The sequence below is a fragment of the Arachis stenosperma genome, chromosome 3 (assembly GCF_014773155.1).
Source record: "Arachis stenosperma cultivar V10309 chromosome 3, arast.V10309.gnm1.PFL2, whole genome shotgun sequence".
Taxonomy (NCBI): Eukaryota; Viridiplantae; Streptophyta; class Magnoliopsida; order Fabales; family Fabaceae; genus Arachis; species Arachis stenosperma.
Window position 1 is genome coordinate 25474583 of NC_080379.1, and position 23216 is coordinate 25497798.

Genomic DNA, 23216 nt, shown 5'->3' on the forward strand with positions numbered 1-23216 from the left:
AATACATATGGAGACGGACTAAACACATAAAAGCAGGACTATATATCTCCAGAATCAGTTCTCTCAACAAGCTGTTGATTATCAGATGTTTTAAACTTAAAATATCTTGATTTAAATGCGCATTATCGATAAACTCACACAGCAGATGGTTCATTACTTACAGGTATGCTGTAAGAAGCTGCTGCCTCTTCTCCAATTCTTTTCTTAAAGCCCCACTCATAATTTTCCCCTTCTGCCTGTGCTTCAGCTTGCGTGTGTGCTTGTTAGTAAGCATTCAATACTTTTAGTTTTGATGTTGGTAAGCATTCAATACTTTAATTTATTTGAAAGAGCTTCTCAGTTTAATATGCGAAACATCTTAGATCTCTATATCTTATATGTTTCATGTAGGAACTTATATTCAGTTGGCAAAACTCTGGTCAAACCCCAGACAGTTATATAAATAAATTTCTCAATGTTTACATTCATGTTACGAAGAAATCAAAATTTGTTACCTTATTGAGTTATTGTACACAGCACAGACTAAACAGAAGAAAAAACTATGTCAGATCAACCATACTGTATGCCGGAATTTTCTGAATACCAGCCTCCGTTATTTCTTTCCTTAGATCAAAGGCATGACTCCATCTTCCCTTCTCAGCATTAATGCTTGACAACAACACATATTGACCACAATGTTGTGTCTGCAATTTAAGTAGCTTTCTTCCTATTTCTTCTCCAAGTTCAATTGCTCCATGAATTCTACATGCACCCAAAAAGGCTCCCAATACGGAGGCATCAGGCTCAAAAGGCATATTTCTTATGATGTCAGCTGCTTCCTGCAAATGCCCTGCCCTACCCAAAAGATCAATCACACACCCATAGTGCTCCATTACTGGTTCGACTTTAAAGTCGTCTGACATTGATCGGAACAGCTCCAATCCTTCCCTGACAAATTTCCCTCGAGCACATGCTATAAGAACTGCTACTAAGGTAATGCTATTTGGTTTCAACCCTTCCATCTTCATCTTGTCAAACATCTCCAGAGCCACTTTCTCCCTACCATTTGAAGCAAGTGAAGAAATCATTGCATTCCAAGTGCAGACCTCTTTGGAAATCATTACTTTGAAGACATTAATAGAATAATTCAAACAACCCATTTTCCCATATAGATCTATCAACGAAGTTCCGACAAAAACTCCAAGGCTACCATTCACCACCAGATACCCATGCACTTGCTTTCCAAAATCAAGAGCTGGTTTACCATCTAAATTGGCACATGAAGAGATCACACTCACATAAGTAGCCTCATTGGGCTTCACCAAACAATACAACACATCCCGGTGACGCATCATCTTTGCAAAAAAATTAATTGCAGCACCAAATTTCCCATTCAATGCAAAACCATTCACAATTGTTGTCCAAGATACAACATCCCTGTTTGGCATGCTATCAAAGAGCCATAAAGCAGTTTCTGTGTCCCCATTAGTGCACAAAGCATTGAGCATAGCATTACAAGCAACGAGGCCCGGCTGGAGCATTTCATCGAACACCTTGCGTGCACCAGCAATGTCATTCTTTCTTGCATAGAGGGCAACAAGGGTGGTCCCTATGAAGGGATCAGACAAAATGCCGCGCTTATAGGCCTGCGAGTGAAGGGCAGTGCCCAAATGAGGAGGGAAAGTAGCAGCAGTGGCAGCTTTGAGGATTGGAGGGAAAGTGTGGCTGTTTGGTGAAGCTTGGTTCCCAAGCATGTGTGTGAAAAGGACAATAGCCTTGTGTGTGAAACCACCACAATGGTAGCCTCTAATAAGGGCATTGAAGATTTGGGTGCGCTTCCATTTGAGGCTTGATGGTGCATTTGGGTTGTGAAGTAGGTAACCATTGGTTATCAGAATTGAATGGATTTGCTTGATTTGTTTTGGTTTCTTGATGCAGAATTGTGCGAGTTGCAGCAAACTCTCATGTGAATGACTCATAAGACTAATAATAATAAGTAATAGTTGGTATTTGTGTATAGCTTGCAAATAATCATGATTTGAACCAACCAAAAGTTCTTTCTTTGAGACCAAATTTCATGTTAAAATATGATTATTGATTCGACCAAAATTCAATTTTTACCCTTTAGACCTCACTCGTCGAAGTTATTGTTGTTTGAAGGAACGAAGCCTTTGTAGCATTTTGTCTCAATTGCGATAGTCTTTGCTCTTGGCCTCTCAGCTGAAAACCAGGAAAATAATTAAAAAAAAAAAACGAAATCCAGTTTTTATTTTTATTTTTTAAAATTCAGAGGGAAAGTTCGGAACATGAAACGGTGCGTTTTTAGGTATGAGTTGTGCTGCCTATAAAAGCAAGGAACGGCGCGTTTTGTGGTTAATTTGGGATTTTTCATTTTTTTTGTGTGTGGAATGGACGCACTTGGGGGTGGGCATTGCGGGTTATGGAACTGGAACCCGTTATCGAGGAAACCGAGGCCGTCTCAACGGCGTCGTATTCGGTCCAATTCCGGTTCAACCGGCGGCCAGGGTTACAGGTTTCCGTTGAAACAGGCGGTGACCGCTGCTTCCCTTTCCCTCGCCGGCGACACAATCGCACAGATTAGAGACCGTTGGTGCAAAGCAAAGGCTGTTAATAAGCACAGCAATGACCCTCAGGTAAGTAAGTAGAATCATTTTCATTCATTTTATTTTAAGCAACTCTTGTTTTCTTCCATTTAAATTTATTTATTTTTTTCCACTTTCTTCATTGAGCTGAGTTTTTGTTTTCTAGAAATTAGTCTTAGTCGCGGGGTTATTGAACATGTAGAACCGGACCAAGTTCTAAATACTAGAGTTTTTTTTTTCTTTTAATTAACTCGTTGTTTTGAATTACTTTATTTTATTATCAGATTTTAAAATTATTACCATTATTATATGAAATATTTGAACGGGGATATCTTGTGCTTTAGCTATAAATAGTTTTCTGGATTGCTCTGTATAATGCATCGTAGAAAATAGAATTCTCTTTGGCTCTTTTTTTTTCCCCTGATTTTTATTGTTCTTATGGTTATTTTTGCACAATGATTAATATTTACAAAATAAATGAATACTATTATAATTTATATTTAGGAGCAACACTAGTTTTATGGTTGGAAACTTATTGTATAAGTTGATTATAACATCTTTGCACACGTCAGGGTCAATACACTGTTTAATTAATGTCATCAAATTCACAATGTGGCTTTATAGATCTCTGATCTTCAAATCTATTAAAACATCAAATTCACATAAGTAGTCTCATGTTTTGAATGAATATAATACAAAGATGAAATTTGAAATATATTTTTAAATCAATTACTATATCTGGAAATAATGTTTGGAATTGAAAATGATTTGATTTACTTCATATAAAATTTAAAACTATTGATTTACTTAATATAAAATTTAAAACTATTGATTTACTTAATATAAAATTTAAAACTAAATCTTATTGATTTTTGTTGAATTTCAAAGCTAAAGCTATTCAATCCATTGGGATTTATCAATTTTTTGTTTTTAATTTTCTTTTTGAAAGAGTTTTAAAATCAAATCTGCTCCCTCTTTAATTCATTCCAAACACTGCAGTAGATACCATTGTAATCCCATTGTAGAATGCATTTTCTTTGAGATGTTATGTTTGCCTTCTCAAAGAAAGATAAATGGTTAGAGATAATTTTGGATTGGCTATTTTGGTAGTTAACAAAAGTGTTTCCTCATAGGATGCGTTGAGCCAAATTTCAGACCATGATTGGCTACGAGCGCTGCGAATGACATCTTATGGATTCCTTTTATATGGCCCTGGTTCTTATGCTTGGTACCAATGGCTTGACCGCTTTTTGCCGAAACCATCGATTCAGAACATTGTGTTAAAGGTAGTGCTATGTGCTTCACTATGAGTTAAGCATCCTGCTAAATAGTAACTCCAGTGAAAAGTAGATATTTTTTAATGTCTTGATTCCTTGAAATCTTTAAAATCACTAAACTCTTTCTTTGTTGGTAGTTTGGTGGATGTTTAGGAATATTGAGAAATTATAGAGTGCTAATGTAGCACATGCAATGTATAAATTGACATTTGAGCTAAATAATATGAGCAGTTGAGTATAGTTCACCTGAGTGTTTTGGGAGCACATAATAATTTCGAAGGGTATCTTTTAGGAAGATAAATCAATTTTCACTTCGTTTATTATTTTTATTTAATTTAATTTATTGAAGCAAGCAACATTTGTTAAGGATACTTTCTAATTCTCTCTGTGTTTTTACTCTGCCTTTTTGCAGGTTTTACTAAACCAGATTATATTAGGTCCATGTGTCATTGCTGTTGTTTTTGCATGGAATAATTTATGGCTAGGGAAGGTCAAAGAGCTTCCACAAAAATACCAAAGAGATGCTCTTCCAACATTACTTTATGGTACAAACCTCATCAACTGGTTGTTACTCCCTTTGTTTACTTAGATCTGTTAAAAAACAATAAAAAAACCTCTTAAGAAAAGTGTTGTATTAATCTTGCTTATATAATAACATCATAAATGGTTCCTATTAAAACAAACTTATTCAATTAATATAATTAGTATCACAGTTAACACTACTTTGTGGGAAAAAAAGAATTGATAGTTTAATACTTCTATGATCTTAGAAATTTACAGATATTCTGAAAGTATAAAATGTTTAAAATTTGACAGATATATTGAAACGAAATGAGTATTAATGATCACTTGACTTGCCAATGCTTCTGTATTTGATATCCATTGATGTGAGCCTTTATGTCTAATTGGTTTCCACAGGATTTAGATTCTGGATCCCTGTCAGTGCATTAAATTTCTGGTGCGCATATTATTTCAACTTTGTCTTTCATTTATTTTATGTATGTGTTTTTCTTCTTTTGCAATCTTCTACTTGTGAATGCAAATAGCTTTGGTTTAGAAACCAAGTTCAGTGAGCTGTGTGCCTTCGGTATTCTTACATCTTAATTTGAAAAATAATAATGTAAAGGAGAAACTTGCTAAGTTGCTCTAGGAAAATTTTTAAACCTATGCAATTTACAAAATACCTTCATAGAACAATGAATTTTCATTTTCACCTATCAAGTAACAAATTCCCAAGTTCCCCTTCCTGTTCTAGGAAATGATTATGGAAGCATCTTTTCTATGACGTGATAAGAAGCTTAATACTTCTTGATACCATAATGAAGAATTATGGGAAATTATTGTTAGATGGATTTCGTAATTTAGTTTTGAATCTTACTCTTACAGAATAGAACTTCCCAGATGTTATAGTGTAAGGTTCAATAATCATTTCACTTGTAAGTATATTCTTGACTCTGAAAATATAGCAAATATTGGTTTAAACGAGGCACAAGAGAAGATTTAACAAGGGAAAAAAAGATTTATTTTTACTTTTTGATGAAGTTATTATCATAAAATATTGATTATAATTCCATGGATTCATAGGATTTAAGATATCTTATGGTTAAGTGAGTGTACATTTTCACAGTAAATTATATGTAAAATCTATAGTTATTTTGTTTTCTTTTTTAATTTTTTTATTGAATGTTTTGTCATTTTAGTTAGTTATGTTTTGGTATGACATGGTGCTCAGGATGACCTTAACAATAAAATTTTTCTGCCACCAAGTTGAATATTGTAGTGGTTGCCTTGTATAATGTATTGTTAGCCAACATGATAGTTTATATTATGTTTTGAATCCTTGTTATTTGGTAATGCATAATGTGCATATTACTATTTACAACTTCTCATCTAATTAATTAATGTCTTGATCCTTTCAAGCTCTTGTGGCTTTTTTCATGTGTCACATTAATTATATTGAGCTCATGAATAATAATTCTAAAACGATGGAGAGAGATATTAGTATTCATTAATTCTCGTTTGTTGTACATCTTGATGTGGATATTTGGGTCCCGTAATTGATGATAATAATATTAAGTAAAAAGTCCATAACAAGGAGTGGTTAAAGTCCCTATTTCTGATCAGGCATACATTTCCACATTACAAGCTTTCATTTGGGGAAGGCATGTAGTTTTTAGTAAAGCTGAGGTTGGTCGATTGTGGTACAGTCTCATCAACATGAGCAATGAGATGTATGATGCTGTTCAACACTATATCATGGCAATTCAGTTTGTGACTGTAATTATGAAACCTAGTGACCTTGAATATCTTATGGATGATAAATTTCCTGTGCACCATATTTTAGCTCCTTGCAAATATGATTTACTGAGAATTTGTTTTGATACAAAAAAGGAGGAGTGGGATATTAACCATGATTTCTATCCCTAATCTAGAGAAAGATAGGAAGAACATATCTTATTTGATACCATGATACTAACTTGCCATAAGAAATCTTCTAAGAAGATATGAATAAATCTAAAGGAAACAATAGTATTGAGAAGAGTGTTACAACATCTTAGTAGTGCCTTGGCCCATGTATCATATATGATATTTAAATTAAAAATGTAAGTTGAAGTGATGGTTTCATGAGAAGGTAGGTTAAGTCAAACTGCGAAACCTTCAAAATTTTCAAATAAGCCAACAAATTAATGGTGAAATGTATGCTTTCAGTTACTATGAATCTGATTTGGTTGATGTTCCTTTAAATTCACGATGGATGGACATGCTTGCATGGAAATCTAAATTCATAGGATTAGTTGAATTACATTTGAATCAAGATTTATTTTGTATACTGTCCAGGTGACATTTCATTTCTTAGTCAAAACTCGATAACTTTGTTTTTTTTTTTCTTTTGATTGAAAATGGATCTTGTGGTTCTAGCGATATTGGCAAGCTGTTAAGGTGATGGTTTGCATTGTGTAACTATTGACTCTAGTATCTTTGTTTGCATTTGCATTGTGTGGCTTTAGGGTCCGTTTGGGAAGCTTCAAAAGTAACCTTTTTGAGCTTATGACTTATGAAAAGTAGTAGTATTAATGTCTGGTGCAATTTTCAAAACCAAATTGCAGCTTTCTAAAAAGCTATTTAAGAACTTATAGAGAAGTTAAAAAAAATGACTTCTCTCATAATACTACTACTTTTTATCACATTTTTATAAAATAAGCACTTTTAGAGCTAAAAACCCAAACACAAAATAATTTATTTATAAGCTACTTTTAATATAGCTGTTTATTGTTTAAGCTATTTTGTCAAAAGGAGCTTAATTAAGCTGTTTATCCAAACTGAACCTTAGTGGCATGATATAAAAGACAAAGTACATTTTTAAAATAAAAAGAACAGTCAAAATTATCATTATTATGTTACTAAAGTTCTGTCTTTAGATTGTATATTAATGACCTCTTTTAAATGTAAAAGAAAAATTGTTGACAAAATACATTATTATGCTTGCTCTTGAAGCTTCTCAAGGAATTAGTAAATAACTAGATGCCTCAGAATTGATCTACTTGAAGTTAAAAGAATATGTACTGGTAGATTCAATATCAAATGCAAGCATGACTCACCGACATTGTTAACCTTCTTAGCTTCAATGAAATTTAGGGCTTTTGTGATGAACATGCCTTTTTTATTCTTTATTTTTCTATATCAAGACTTTTGTTTTTCCTTGGATTTCTCTTTATGGGGAAGGCTTTTTACTGCATGGTGAATATCCTATTTCCCTTCTGGGTATGGTAAGAAAATTCATTATATATTGCTTAACACCACCATTTGCATCATACCTCATTGATGGAACTATTCGTAATTCGTAAATTGACTAGTCTTAGCTTACTGCATACTTTTCTCTAATGGAAGCAAAATAAATTTTGGGTAAAAGTCAGTGCTCTTTGATTTGTGTTTGTCCACTCCTTGTGATAAGCTTTATACACAGTACTTTCATTAGTCAAGGGAGGATCATTTCCCAAAGATGGCAATACCTTATTTCCTAAGAACTAGCTCAATATCTTCCTATTGCCCTTTATTGCGTGTCAAGAAGCTCAACATGGTTAGCAGTGCCGTTTATAATAAAGCAAGGTGTTACACAGGAATTTATTTTAAGGGAAATATAGAAATACAATAGAATAGTAAAAGACAACAGAGGAACTTTGCGAGTCCTCTTCTCTCCTAGCCTAGGCCTTTCCAAATCTTTTCCTACCTCTCACCTAATCAGCTCCTCCTTTTATTGCCTTCCCTCAAATTAATTATCATAATTAGCATTCAACTCTTATGATTACGCCTCCCTAATTCTTTCATCTGACTAATCCAATCATTAATTATTGTCACTTGTGATTACACATTTCTCCTGCCCTATTATTCCTCCCTTTTTTTATTGCTTCTTCTAGAATAATGATAAGGTAAAGGGATTATTTTCTTTCCTTTTTTAGCTGCCTTTGCTGCTGACTTAGCATTCTCTCTCTCTCCAGGGTATGTAACAATGGAAAAGTATAGGGTACCAACACATTATCTGCCAACCTCTGCCAACTCTTATTTATATTTGTGTTTTCATGGAAGTGTTCGTAGATGTGTCTAATAATTAATATATTTTAAATACATATATAAAGAGACACATCCAGAAAATATATCTATAAAGATACTTCTATTAAATACAGTTATAAAAAAGACATTTTTATTAGACACATCCACAAACACACTTTCATGAAACACAATTTAAACAAGAATTGGCAGAAGTTGGCAGATATGTTGTTGGTAACGTAGCGGAACTGATGTAACAATACCCTCCCCTTGAAGCATCACCTTGTCCTCAAGGTGAAAGAAAGGAAAGGCTTCTTGAATTGCAGCTGTTGCTTCCCACGAATTCTCGAATTCTGGAAGGTCCCTCCACTTGATCAACACCTCCAATTTACCAGCCGCATTTTTCCTAACAGCTAGGATTTCTTGGGGTTCAGATTGTAGTTCATACTCTTTTGTTAGAGTCGTAGGAAGTGGCTGAATCTGAGCAGTGGGCTTGACACACTTCTTCAATAAAGAAACATGGAAGACCGGATGCACCCGAGCTCCTTCCGGTAATTTAAGCTTGTACGCAACCTGCCCAATCTTCGCAAGAATCTCATAAGGGCCATAGAATCTTGCACTCAGCTTTTGGTTGACCCTTTTTGCCAAGGTCTTCATTCGATAAGGCTGCAGTTTGAGGTACACAAACTCTCCTGGCTCAACAGTGACGTCCTTCCTCTTCTTATCAGCATATGTCCTCATTCGGTTTTGGGCCCTTTCTAGTTGAAACCTCAATTCATCCAACATCTAATTCCTTTCCTCCATAAGATTTCTTACTTCTTAAACACAGCTTCGCCCTGACCCCGCAACAGAACCGGGGTTCTCTTCCATGATAATTGGTGTTATACCGATATTCTTCCCAATTCAGCCATCAGGGCCATTGCTTTGGCGTAGACCCCGCAAAGCACCTGAGGTAAGTTTCCATGCACTTGTTCGCTTTGCCCATTCGTTTGGGGATGATGAGCTGAGCTCATCTTTAATGATGTGTCTGCTGCCTTGAAGATTTCGGACCAGAAACCACTCATGAACAGCCGGTCACGGTCGAAAACAATCAATGTAGGGAACCCATGAAGTCTCACCACTTCTTTCACAAACAGGTCTGCAACTTCCTTTGCTGAATAAGGGTGAGATAAGGGAAAGAAATGAGGGTACTTCGTCATCCTATCAACCACAACGAAGATGGTGTCCTTCTCTTGTGCCTTTGGTAGGCCTCCAATGAAGTCCATAGCTATATCTGACCAAATATTTGTCGGAATAGGAAGTGGCTGTAGCAGCCCAGCTTGGAGTCATGGTGGAATGTTTGTTCCTTTGGCATACTTCACATGGTCTCAAGTAATCCATGATGGCCTTCTTTATTCCCTCCCAATACAGTACTCTAGCTATCCTCTTATAAGTTCGGAAAAAACCAGAATGTCCTCCCAACTTTGTGTCATGGAATTCCTCCAATATCTTGGGAATCAACTTCGAATGCCTTGGAATAGCCAAATGCCCTTGGTGGAGCAACCTCCCATTTTTCAATGCATATCCAGCAGTAACCTCCTTTCCAAAAATCAGATCCTGCATGATGCTCTTGAGTTTTGGGTCATGTTGCACCTCCTCTTCTAAGTTTGCCCATTCAGCAGCTGAAACCATGGAAACAGCAAATTGGAATTTTCTGGAGAGGGCATCAGCTACTTGGTTGTCTTTCCCTGCCTTGTATTTTCTTTCAAAATCGAACCCAAGCAACTTGGTCATCCACTTCTGTTGTTCCTCGCCTCCGATTCTCTGATCAAGAATGAATTTAAGACTGTTCTGGTCCGTATAAACAGTGAACCGTTGACCCAAGAGGTAATGCCTCCATTTTTGAATTGCTAGGACCATAGCCATCAACTCCTTCTCATAAACAGATTTAGCTTGAGCTTGTTCAAAAAGTTTCTGACTCATATAAGCCACTGGCCTGCCTTCCTGCAGAAGTACTGCCCCTATTCCCTTCCCGGAAGCATCAGTTTCCACTGTGAAGGGCTTTGAAAATGCACCGGGACTGTCACCATGGCAGTCTTGAGTGCTTCGAAAACTGCTTGTGCCTCATTACCCCACTTGAATTGATAATTTTTCAGTAGTTGTGTAAGGGGCCTAGCTATGCCTCCATAATTCTTCACGAAACGGCGATAGTAACTGGTTAACAAGGAATCCCCTCAACCCTTTGGGGTCCCTTGGAACTGGCCAATCCACCATGTCTTGAACCTTTTTGGGGTCCGCTGCCACTCCTTCTTTAGATATAATGTGACCCAGGTATTCAATACGTTCTTGGGCGAATTTGCATTTCTTCTTATTGAGTTAGAGCTGGTTGTGCTGGAGGACTTCAAAAATCTGCTGCAAATGACCCCAATGTTCTTTCAAACTCAAGCTATAGACGAGTATATCATCGAAAAAAACCAAAACAAACTTCCTCAAAAATGGCCGCAACACCTGATTCATGAGTGCTTGGAAAGTGGAAAGAGCGTTTGTGAGCTCGAAGGGCATCACGAGAAACTCATAGTGGCCTTCATGAATTCGAAAAGCGGTTTGGTGGATGTCATCTTCTCATCCTTATTTGGTGATAGCCGGACTTGAGGTCTAGCTTAGAGAAAATGTTTGCATTTCCCAATTTGTCTAGCAGCTCATCAATCACCGGAATTGGGAATTTATCAGCTATGGTCTCTCGATTCAATGCTCGGTAATCTACGCAAAATCGCCAGCCTCCATCTTTCTTTTTAACTAGGATCATCAGACTTGAGAACGGGCTAGTGTTTGGATGTATGATGCCAGAATTCAGCATCTCTTCTACAATTTTCTCAATCTTGGTTTTCTGATATTGTGGGTATCTATAGGATCTGATGCGAGGAATCTCTGACCCCTCAAGATGATTGCATGGTCCTTCTCGCGTTTGGGTGAGAGGTCTATAGGGGTCTGAAACAAGTCCCCATATTGTTGCAGAAATTGTTTAGCTTCAGCAGAAATCACCTCTTGCTCTTGCTCCTCGGTGGCAGCAACCTGGTGGTGATAACATAACCCTCCCCATCACTTTTTAGAGCGTGCAAAGTCTTCTTCCATGAAGCCCTGCTTTTGCTCAAGGAAGGATACTTTTTAGTTGCATCTCCCTGCCATCTTGCTTCCAGTTCAATGTTAATTCTCCATAATCTCCCACAAACCTCCCTAGACTCGCCAGCCATCCTGCTCCTAACACCACCTCCGAACAACCCAATTTCATTACAAAGAAGTTTTGGACTATTTGGACTCCTTGAATATTCAAGTGAACTCCTTCACAACCTTCATTCCCCTTTTCCACAGCACCGTTCCCCACCTTCACTTGAAACTCCCTTATCTTTCTCACCGGTAATGCCAGCCGCCTAACCACCTCGATGGTAATGAAATTTGCAGAAGCCCCAGGGTCGATGAGCACCACCACTGTTCTGCCCTGAATCTCCCCTTGGACCTTAAACGTCTTGTGAGTGCTAAGTCCCCAATAGCTGTATGATGACAATTGCAGCTCTTCCCGTTCAAGTTCCCCTTCATGGGCCTCTTGGTTCATCCTTACGTCTCCTTCTACATCTTCTCCTAGAAGTATGATTTGATAGTGCTTCATGGAGCACCTATGATCAGGTTCCCACTTCTCTCCACATCTGAAGCACAACCCTTTCCTCAGTCTCTTTGCCCACTCTTCGTTCGAGAGCCGCCGTGTGCCACTGTTACGAGTCGTCTGCGAATGAGAAGCGCTGCTGCCTCCGTTCGAACTGGTGTTGAGGCCTGTACGAGGAGTAGGGATGCCTCTGTTTGTGTTGGATCTAATCTCGCCCCTCGATTTGCCTCTGCCGTCGTGGGTGTTGTACTTCGCCGAACTAGGATTTTTGAAAAATCCAAATCTAGCTCCTACCGAACCAGATCCGCGTGACCCGCTCCCTTTTGTCAACCCCTCCACCCTCCTGCCATTAGGGTCAACCCCGATCTCCTTCCATGCTTGATTTCTCCATTCAATAGCTGTGGCTCTATCCATTAAAGGTGGTAAATTATCGAACCGAGCCACCTCCAACTCCAACTCCGCCTGAAATGATGTGTATTCTTCCCACCACTCCATCCATGCGAGAGCCTCTCCCTCCAAAGCAAGAGTGACAAAGTCCATCCTTTCTGCTGGAGCCACTTGGGTGACACGATAATATCTTTCCATCTTCACCAGCCAGCCATTTGCATCATCTCCCGAGAAGATGGGAATGTCAAGCTTCTTGGTAGGCTCAAATCTCCTCTGTTCTGTTTCACCTTTATTATTGCCACCGCCTCTGCCTTCTGAACCTTCTCCATCTCCCTCGTTTCTCCCTCCAGCCCCGTTTCCTCCCTGGTCATGGTGTTGTTGCGAAAGCATTTCCCTCACCTGTCTCAGCAGGTTGATGGATAAGAGTTCAAATGAACGGTTTTGAGCTTCCATCGAACGATTCTGGGCCTCCCTCATCTCCTCCATTTGCTTCTCCAAGACTTCCAACCTCGACTCCATGGCAGCTCGCGTGGAAACCATGCACAGAACACCTAAGATCGGTGCTTTGATGCCAGTTGTTACACTGGAATTTATTTTAAGGGAAATATAGAAATACAATAGAATAGTTAAGGACAACAGAGGAACTTTGAGAGTCCTCTTCTCTTCTAGCTTAGGCCTTTCCAAATCTTTTCTTACCTCTCACCTAATCAGCTCTTCCTTTTATTGCCTTCCCTCAAATTAATTATCATAATTAGCATTCAACTCCTACGATTATGATTCCCTGATTCTCTCATCTGACTAATCCAATCATCAATTATTGTCACTTGATTACACATTTCTCCTGCCCTATTATTCCTCCCTTTTCTTTATTGCTTCTTCTAGAATAATGATAAGGTCAAGGGATTATTTTCTTCCCTTTTTTAGCTGCCTTTGCTGCTGACTCAGCATTCTCTCTTTCTCCAGGGTATGTAACACAAGGATAACAGTCTTTGTTAGTAAGGAAAATATTTTCAGTTCATGGTAAAAGTTACAAGTAGACAAGGCCAACCGATCAATTAGTGACATGGACAAGGCCATGATTATAAAGATCTGATATTTGAGGGCAGAAGAATTTTACTGTTGAGGTAGTCGTCTCAAATACTATGCTGCCCATCTAATTAACCCCATGGGTTAGTCAAGCCAAAACCAACTCAAGTTGCAAAATATCTCAAAAAATGAATAATTTTATTAATTTTCCGAGTGAGTCATTGTGGTTGTATACAACTTACTTAACTAATAAAGCTATCCACAGGGATAAACAGATTGTGATTTCCTTTTCCACCGTGTACGCTGAGTTATTGCATGTTACAGCACTGTGTCTCAGAGAGTTTGGATGCGAAACTTGGTTTTTGCTGTTAGAATGTGACACCAGTGCCAAACCCTAGACAATTGACTATGATATAGTTCAGTTAATTCTCCCACCAACTAGTAAGTGGTGGCCCTTCATCTCTAAACATATTAGGATAAAGTCTCTTGCTGTTAGAGAAATGATTAAGAAAACATAAATATGTGATTGTTGCCCATTGGGATATTATTTCTCTATGTGGATATTATTTGCTAGCCATTTGCAAATAGAAAAACACCTAAAGTATCCATGTTTCATGGTCATTGTTGATAAGGTGCTTTTATTATGAATTGATTGTTGAACTAAATTTTGTATATTTTACTATTTGCGTATGGCTAGCAAACAGATTTGCAAACTAAAGTGATCTCTTCACACGGTTATTATTTTTTGGCTATTATTTGTAGCTACAATCATTTAATCGAAGAGTAGCATACAATTTTTTATTTTTTAGAAACTTTTAAGCTAACAAAATTCCTAGAGTAGTTTATATGGTTATTATTTTTAAGCTACTGTTATTCAACATTAATCTATAACCCAACCAATGTTGTCCAAGTAGGAGAATATACTAATATTTTTGTGTCATATTTTGATGGAGTAGTGGATATTTTGTTTTTACAAGAATGGGTAACATGGCTAGTTTGATGATTCTATGACCATTAGTATTATTATAATGAGATTGTTGTGAATTTTGGATTTTATTTGTTATTTGAATTCTAGACCTATATATCTGTATATATCTGTACAGGGTGGTGCCTCTTCAAGCACGAGTAGCTTTCATGTCAATGGGCTCAATATTTTGGAATTTCTACTTGTCATCAACCATGACCAAGTAAAATGCATGCTGTGTTAGCAATTTTGCATTCTTTCAAATCTTTACAAGGTATTCATCAGTCATTACTTCCAATTTATGTTTTGGTTTGTTATAACTTATTGCAAGTCTTTGTCCTATGATATCTTTTGCAGATTGATCAGAGTCTAACCGATTTGGGTGACGACAGAAAGGGGTAAATGTGCAAATGGCTTCCATGCTAACATTTGTCAAATGTGCAAAAGATTTTACCCTCTTCTGAGAAACTGAGGATAGCAAGAGAACCATTATAATTGTAATTGTAATTGGAACTTCTTCTTTTGCCCTTTTCCCATGAAAATTGGAGTATAGGTATTACCTATCCCAGAAAGGAGAAAAAGATGGAATATGTGTCATCACATGTGTTATTTTTTAATGGAAATCTCACATTTCTCAAGAGTACTGTGTGACAGTGTCACCCTCTTTACAATGTTCTAAAGATAAATAGCAATTTTGCTCTATGGCACCTTTCAGATGGGCTAATATAACTGAATAAGTTTGTCTTTCTCATTTTTGGAATTTTATGATGTGCAAAAGAATTACAAATTAGCTATGTGCTCCAAAAGATTTTTATAAGAATGTTGTAATATTTCTTGATGATAACTAAGAAATTATAGAAGCAATTTAAGTATAAAATGAAAATATGACAAAGTTGGAGGGAAATAAGATTTTCCCCAACTTGTGGCTTCTGAGTTTGTACTAATGTTTTCCTAACTTGTGGCTTTTGAGTTTGTACTAATGTTTTCCTAATTATATATATATATAGGATGATTTTTTTCCCCCTTTAAATGTGTGAAGAATCTATAAGCAATAGAGGTGATGATATTCGATGGAAAAGAAAAAAAAAAAGAGGCGGAAAAATCTGTGTACACTAATTCTTTTTTTTTTTTTTTACCAAAACTATTAAATTTACATTGTCTGGGAATTTGGAAACTCCTGAATATGATCAAGAGCAAAAAAAATTCCCTTACATCAAGAAGCTAGCAAACTCCTGTGTCACATAAATAAATAAATAATAACATAAAATGTACAACAATTTTGTAGCCGAAGAAAAGTAGGGATTGGATATGCCTTTTTCATCAACTCCTCCAAATGAGCAAGGAAAAGCTAAGATTGGGTATATGAAAGAAGGTTCCCACTAAATATTCTCAAGCTGGCAAATAATCCACATAATTGCAGTTTATAAGGAAGAAAAGACCTTCGTTTATTGCTCTCCTTCTTAAGTCTGTTCATCACGTAAAATTGTTCATGAGCTGATACTCTTTTCTTTTCCTTCCTTCCCTTTGCCTTTGTTTTCTTATTCGTTGATGCTGGAAAAGTTAGACCGTCCTTCCCATCATTGTAGTTTTGACGCTTCAGGTGCCGGCGTAGCCGCCACAAATTTAAGAATGAAATCGAGCTCTTCTTATTGCGCCTCTTTTTCGAATCCTCGACTACTTCCACCTCCAAATTCGTCATTTTCTTCGACAACTCGCAGATTATTGGTTTAGGTACTCCTTGTGATTTAGAAGCTAAAGGAAGAACATTGCAATGCTGCTCAACAAAGAACCTCTCCGGCGATAGCCCCAGAGGTGATGATATCACATTACTGTTTCTCGTGGCGAATCGCCGGAGAGGTGATGATATCACATTACCATTTTTCGCCGTGATCATATGAGATTGGTGGAGAACGGGAAAGATTGGTTTGATTAGACCGTTGTCAAATATGTCTTCGGCAGTTACAAATGTCTCTTTTAGACTATCAAAGCATGGAAAACTAAAATCTTGCTCTTGTTCTTTAAGTTTTTCAGCGTCATGATTGACTTTGAAATTGAATGTTAAATCATGATGGCATTTTTCAGGAAGTGGTGCAAATTCATCGGAATCAAAGAATGTATGAGGAAAAGGGAATGCTGGAAGGGTTTCCATTGCCAACATTTTCAAGAACTTGTGCTGAAGAACTTGTACTTTCTTTTCTTTGGTTTGGAGGGCGTGATAAGAAAGATGATGAAAGTTTCTTTTATATAAAGTGTTGGAACGGTTTTTTTTTTTTTTTAATTGTAACAGTAGTGATTGGATATGAAGGGGAAAATGTGAAGAGGAGAGTAAAAACGTTAGTAAGGTGTGTAATACGGTTCTTAGCCTATATGTCCAGATTATCAGTTTTTAATCCTTTCATTCTTTTTTTGTTATTTGAAACCGAAAATGAATATTTTACCAAATTTCTACTATCTTTTGGATTTTGGACGTTCCTTTATTGTAAGCACTTACGTAGATAAGACAGCTAGTATATGCTAGAATCTAAATGTTTAAGTTATATTACCTAAAATAATTTAATTAAAAAAATTTAAAACAAAAAATAGTTCCAACGAGAAAATATTTGTATTGAAAACGGCAAAACAATATTTGAGTATTGAGAATTTTATACCAACTAATTTAAGTGGAGAAAATACATTTACTTGCTATTAGGGGGGTGTACATGGCTCGGCCTGGTCGGGCCCGAACACTTTAGGGACTAATTTAATGTGATTTTATCGGGTGTAGGGTCGAGTAAGGGTCTCAAAAATAGACTCGATCATTATCTCGGGTCGGGTCCAGGCCATAGTTCGGGCCACCCGAATTCGGCCCGGTCATCATACACAATTAATATTTTGTGTTATTAGTGATGGATGATGGTTATTCTTATGTGGAATTTAAATATTATAAACCTTAATATTTTGTGTTATTAGTCATTATAAGTTAATGTTTTATGTTTAAAATGCATAAGACTTTAGACTAATGCATGATATTGTGTTATTTGTATTGATTTAAATATTTGGTGTTATTAGACAATATTAGTATTAATTATGTTTATGCTTTAATTTTAGAGAAGAGTTGGTTCTTGTTATATTTTTTAAGTGAATTTTACTATGTGAATTGTGAAATAATGGTTGGAGATTAGGTGATTTTTATATACTAAAGACTTGGTTTTCATCCGGTTTTTACCCGATTTTCATCCGGCCCGAAAGTACGTAAGTTTCATCAGATCTAGAATTGGGTTATGGTCTAAAAATTAGGCCCGATCTATATTTCAGGCCGAATCTAAATTAAGCCAAACTCGATGTGACCCGACCCATGTACACCCCCTACTTGCTATATTACTTAATTAGTAATACATGCTCGTTTCTCCTTTAGCAATGCGGTAGTACTTACATGTTATAAAAACAAAGAGAAGGGCTAGGGATTTTTTAAAAATAAATAAATTAAATATTTTATTTATGAATATAAATAATTTATAGTCTATTTATTAATTTGTATTCTTTTACTTATCTTGTTTACAGTATTTTATTTACAGCGTAGACGAAATAAGCTTGTATATATCTCATTTACACTATAAACGAGATAAGACACGTTTATCATTGCACGTATCACGTTTGCACACATAATACATGATGGAGAGCGATCAATACGTATCTCGTTTATACTGTAAACGAGATATGCACAAACTTATTTTGTTTACATTGTAAATGATATATTAGAAAAATTAACTCATTTACACCGTAAACGAGATAAGTATGACGAAACTCGAGCAGCTATAAAAGGATATGCAACCATTTGTATTCTTCACAAATATTTCACTTCTTTTTCTCCTCTCTTTTTCTTCAATAAATTTAGTAAAAATGTCTAGTGGTGATGGATATGTTGTTGTAAGTGTTTATCCCAATTGTCTTATGAGAAGCATTGGGGTTATATTTGAGTTTGATAATCCTATTCTGTTACGTATTCAGAAAGTAAATTCTTTATCTGAGCTAAAGAATCTAATATTGACGAACCTCGTGCTAACGGGACAAAAGAGTTTGGAAGAGCTGAGTATAGGTTGCTAGCATCGATAGGAGATGAAATTTTTCGGTTTCGTCTATTTTGGCTCGATGGCGATGAGCATGTGACCTCATGTTTGATATTCATGGAAAAATTATGGTAGAACAAATGATGGAGTTTTCTGTGGAGGTGGGTGATGTTGGTGGTGGTGGTTCTGGCCACTCGAATTTTGTCCAGGATAACCCACCTCTTGCACCACCACTGCTACAATGTGCTAGTCCAGTGGTAGACATGGAAGAGTTTGATGAGGAGTATGTTGCCAATAGCAACGATAGTGCTTTTTCTGAGGTTGATGATGATGAGAATTTTGTTCCAGAGACTCCATCCGGTGCTTTAGTTCGGTATCTTTCGCCTGCCCTGTAACCAATTCCAGAGTTATCAATTGTACTCAATCACTATCATACATTGGACTCGGACACGATGCACGAGAAAATTTTATTTTTCAATATGGGTAGGGATAATTACAACATAGATGGTTGTGTTGAGTTTCGCATTGGTCACATATTCAAAAGTAGATAGCTAGTTATGCAAGGTTGAAGAATTACAGCATTCGAAAAAGTGCTGAGTATCAAGTTATGGAGTTAGATCGATCAAAGTACCATGTACATTGTAGAAAATTTGTAGCAGGATGTCCTTAGATTCTTCGTGTTGTCCTCCAACAGAATCTTAGATATTGGTAAGCCTTACTTTATATTATAATGTATATTTTCATTTATCATGATTATTTTTGGTTTTAAATGCCTACCGATTATAGTTTAATTCGTTAGGGAGGTGCGTAAATTTGGCGGTGCACACACCTGTTTAGCCCTCACTATGTCTTAGGACCATCGACAGTTGGATAGCATTCTCATTTGTAGTGTCATCCTGTCCCTCATACAGTCCAGCCCATCAATTACTATTCCTGTTCTACAAGGTGCAGTTAGGCAAAGCTATTATTTCAAACCCTCATACATAAAGGTCTTGATGGTAAAGCAAAAGGCAATTACGTAGATATACGGTAATTGGGATGAGTCATATAATAAGATGCCAAAGTTGCTGCAAGCATTACAAAGTTGTTGTCTCGGAATAATATGTTATTTTCGGGAGGTATCATACTATGATGGCCACTTGGTGGCATACAACTGCAGCCAATTTGATAAGGTATTTTGGGCTTTTTCTCTTTGTGTAGAGGCTTTCAAGAATTGCAAGCCTTCCGTCTGTGTCGATGGCACGCATCTGTATGGAAAATATGACGGTGTATTGCTAATTGCAGTGGCACAAGACGATAACAATAACACCCTTCCTATGGCATTTGTAATTGTCGAGTTTGAGACTACGGAGTCCTGGTCGTTCTTCCTTACCAACCTGAGATGACATGTGACACCACAAGAAGGGCTTTTGATTATATCTGATAGGTCCTAAGCGATCAAGGCCGCACTTAGAGCCAATGATAGTAGTTGGAAGCCTCCCTTAGCATTCCATGCGTACTGTGTCAAGAACATGGCCGCGAATTTTATATCTCGTTTCAAATCTACCGAGGGAAAGTGATATCTCATGAATGCTGCTTATAGTCTAAGCAACGCTAGGTACGAGTGGTACATAGGTGCTTTGAGAGGGCTATCGCGTGAACTAGCAAAATGGGTCAGTAGATTCAATAAGAAAATATTGTTACAACATTGTAATAGCAATCACAGGTTTGGCCACATGACAACTAACATCTCCGAGTGCATGAATGCAATTCTGAAGGATATGTGGTATTCACCGATTTCAGCTATCGTTAAATGCACTTACAAGAGGCTGCAGCAATTATTTGTCAGGAAGAGCAGGGAGGCACAGGAACAGCAGGTAATCAGTTTTCTCAATGGTTGCTAGTTATTGTTGAGAAGAATAGGGAGGGAATCCCCAAGATGTGTGTTACACACTACAATAGGGGGCCTCAATGTTTGTGGTGGAGGAGTTAGATCCTTTTAAGGGTTGAAGTCAAGGTTCATTCCTTGTTCGGTTGAGTGGGAGAACATGTGACTATGGTCTTTTTTAGTCACTATATTTCCTATGTCGTCATGCACTTGTTTCTTGTGTCGCCGCAAGTGTCGAGTGAGAAACATATGTTCATCCAGTGTACATGCAAGAAGCTGTGTTCAAGGTGCACGAGGTTGAGTTTCCCTAGATACCAAACAAGAAGCTATGGCCAGAATGGTACAAGACACGTTTGCATCCTAATCCTACCATGCGTAGAAAAGTATCCGGCAGACCAGTTTTCATGAGGTTTCATAATGGTGTGGGCTATGTACGCAAACCGGCCATGCTCGGAGAGACTGTTCCAATTAACCCATAGAGGATAACTAGTTGTGTATGTCTTTGGTGTATTCCATTTATTCTAGTTGTGGCGTGTATTTCTATGGTTTAATTATCTTATTTTTGTGGTTTATTTCATTTATTACAAATTGAATGCAAAATATGAGTTAGTAATCAACGTTCTTTATTCAAGTAAACTTGAAAACAGGTACTAAACTAATATAAGTTGGATAATAGATGATGATAGATAAATTTAAATTCCAACAAACTAGTTAAAGTGTCAGTACACAAACTAAATAAAGTACAAAACACAATCTAAATAAACGACAGTAACACAACCTAAATAAAGTACATAATACAACATAAATAATACAAAAAGTATGTAAAATATATCATCAATGCTGGTTAGGTGGGTAATGCAAGCGATGTCCAGTACCATACAATGGAGGTTGTGTCTATCGAAAGGGCCTGGTGGCTGGTAGGTCGTGGAGCTAAAAGTGCTTATACGTGCGGTGGTGGAGTAGGTGGAGGATGTTGGCATGACTGAGTATCATGGTACCGCACATCAGTATATGAGGATATGGTTGTGTCTAGTAGTGAGCCTGCATAGGTGGATAATGTGGTGTGGCAGCAGCGGCTGGGATACAGTCATCAATCGCTTATAGTCAACTAATGGTAGTGTCGCATACTCAGCACTAGCACGCACATCTGTGTCATACGAGTAGCTAGGCCCCATGACAAGTAAGGAACCCACACTGAGGTAGAAGCAGGAGCTGATGAATGATGAAGACCTTGGCCGATACTCCGCTCTCTACCGTGTGGAACTGGTCCACAATATGCTGCATGGCTTATTGGTCAGTGGTTCGAATCTCAAATACCTCGTCAATCTGGATCTCGCCTAACATGCTGGCCTCATGATGATTAGTCGATGCACCAAGATCCACCCAGCTAGGTAGAGCTGCAAAAGGATCGTCCTGAATAGACTGTGGCTGTAAGACCAGTGGTGGTGGTGGCGGTGGTGAGTCCTCCCTGCCAGATGGTATGTTACCGTGCTCCTCGTGTCGGGCATATTCTCCCTCCTCATCAGACTCAACATCTAAGCGCTCCCCGTGAGGTTTGACCCACTCCCTCCAAGGCCCACAGCTACTCCGCAGTCCTGTGCACCTCTCTCCTTTCTAGTCGGCCTCCAGGTGTCTGGTCGAACCCCCTGGCATGCCTATGATGATCAGGGACATTTGGGAAAAGGTTAAGCACATCTCTAGGCTGAATGGCGATAGGCTACACGTCATTTGGGAGAGTTGAAAGACTAGGATAATCAAGCACGTCCTGGCTAGACAGATGTCTAACGCGGTAAGCATGCTGGTACCAGACCCAATACTTATGCGTAGACCGATAGTCTGTGAATGGCTGTATGGAAATCATGTGACCTCCCTTAAATTGAGCCATCCATCTATCGTATCACTCCTGATGACAAGTGGACCACCACACGTCCTCTCCCTGTCCTGTGGTGGTGAGGAACCTGTCGACATTGACCGGGTCTCCAGACACTAGCTGCTGGCCACCGAACTGGCATTCCAGTCGATCAACATGGTAAAACTCAACAATGTTGAAACAGACAAGGGAAACTACAGACATCCGTGTCCCCCACTCTGTCTCCTCTGTCAATCAGTCCAGAGTGATGGCCTGTAAGGCTGGATCGTTGTATGGCATCCACAGAAACTGCAAAATAATGTGTAATATACCTCATCAGGTTACTTTCGTTTCATAGAACAACAAATCGTTTAGAGACAACTAAATAAAACAACGCCGCGTACCACATGCAATTGCAACTGATCCAACGAAGACGCCATCGGAGGACTCTCTTATCAAACTGGTTCCTACTCTACTGGGTCATACCTATCAACCTGTGGACATATGCAACAATAACATTGTATCAATTTATGCCAGAAAAGTTGAACTACATTAACAAAAAGGACAAAAACCATATATAAAAATAGTTACCTCACAGCTAGGAAAAACGTCATAATCTGTCTATCAGGTGAGCACCACTAAAAAAATCTATGGTATATCCACGAGACTAGTAGCAAAGTGCATCCAACAATGTCAATGATAAATCGATGTGTTTCAGAACATAACGAGTGCTACGTCCATGCAAGCACAGCAGACCCCCAAGACAGACTGCGACACCTTTTGAAGTTCTCTAATAATGACTACCACTTGATATGGATCTGATTGTTTGACTTGTCTATCATCAGGTAACTCTCGATCAGCAACAGGATGTAACACTTCGTCTACTGTCAGAGGTGGCTGCATTTGTAGTAGGTGGCAAAAGTCGTACTCGGTCCCTAAGTCATGTTAACTTGATGGAAAATGACTCCTTCTTCTGCGACTCCTGGTGCTGAGTATGAGGAGGCCTGGCACCGAGGAGCTCCTCTACCCACTTTCA

The 23216-nt window shown here is 37.7% G+C and overlaps 3 protein-coding genes across 3 annotated transcripts; 1 reads left to right on the top strand and 2 right to left on the bottom strand.

The window, feature by feature from the left end:
* Positions 1-431: 431 nt before the first annotated feature.
* Positions 432-2271, bottom strand: LOC130969521 (putative pentatricopeptide repeat-containing protein At1g10330). The gene has a single exon (XM_057895276.1). The coding sequence runs from the start codon at positions 1956-1958 to the stop codon at positions 540-542; it is 1419 nt and encodes a 472-aa protein (XP_057751259.1). The 5' UTR covers positions 1959-2271; the 3' UTR covers positions 432-539.
* Positions 2272-2348: 77 nt separating this feature from the next.
* LOC130969522 (uncharacterized) lies at positions 2349-15529 on the top strand. The gene is made up of 6 exons (XM_057895277.1): positions 2349-2633; positions 3716-3868; positions 4272-4404; positions 4778-4817; positions 14558-14692; positions 14776-15529. The coding sequence occupies exons 1-5, from the start codon at positions 2388-2390 to the stop codon at positions 14643-14645; spliced, it is 660 nt and encodes a 219-aa protein (XP_057751260.1). The 5' UTR covers positions 2349-2387; the 3' UTR covers positions 14646-14692; positions 14776-15529.
* A 237-nt stretch (positions 15530-15766) lies between these two features.
* Positions 15767-16567, bottom strand: LOC130965729 (uncharacterized). Its single transcript, XM_057890490.1, has one exon. It carries the CDS (start codon positions 16565-16567, stop codon positions 15767-15769), a length of 801 nt encoding a protein of 266 aa, XP_057746473.1.
* Positions 16568-23216: the final 6649 nt, after the last annotated feature.

Excerpts from the sequence above, each read along its gene's own strand:
- LOC130965729 (XM_057890490.1), bottom strand. The coding sequence starts at position 16,567 with ATGGAAACCCTTCCAGCATTCCCTTTTCCTCATACATTCTTTGATTCC.
- LOC130969522 (XM_057895277.1), top strand. The coding sequence starts at position 2,388 with ATGGACGCACTTGGGGGTGGGCATTGCGGGTTATGGAACTGGAACCCG. Across the intron at positions 3,869-4,271 it reads TTCAGAACATTGTGTTAAAG|GTTTTACTAAACCAGATTAT; the intron begins GTAGTGCTATGT and ends GCCTTTTTGCAG. Across the intron at positions 4,405-4,777 it reads TCTTCCAACATTACTTTATG|GATTTAGATTCTGGATCCCT; the intron begins GTACAAACCTCA and ends TGGTTTCCACAG.
- LOC130969521 (XM_057895276.1), bottom strand. The coding sequence starts at position 1,958 with ATGAGTCATTCACATGAGAGTTTGCTGCAACTCGCACAATTCTGCATC.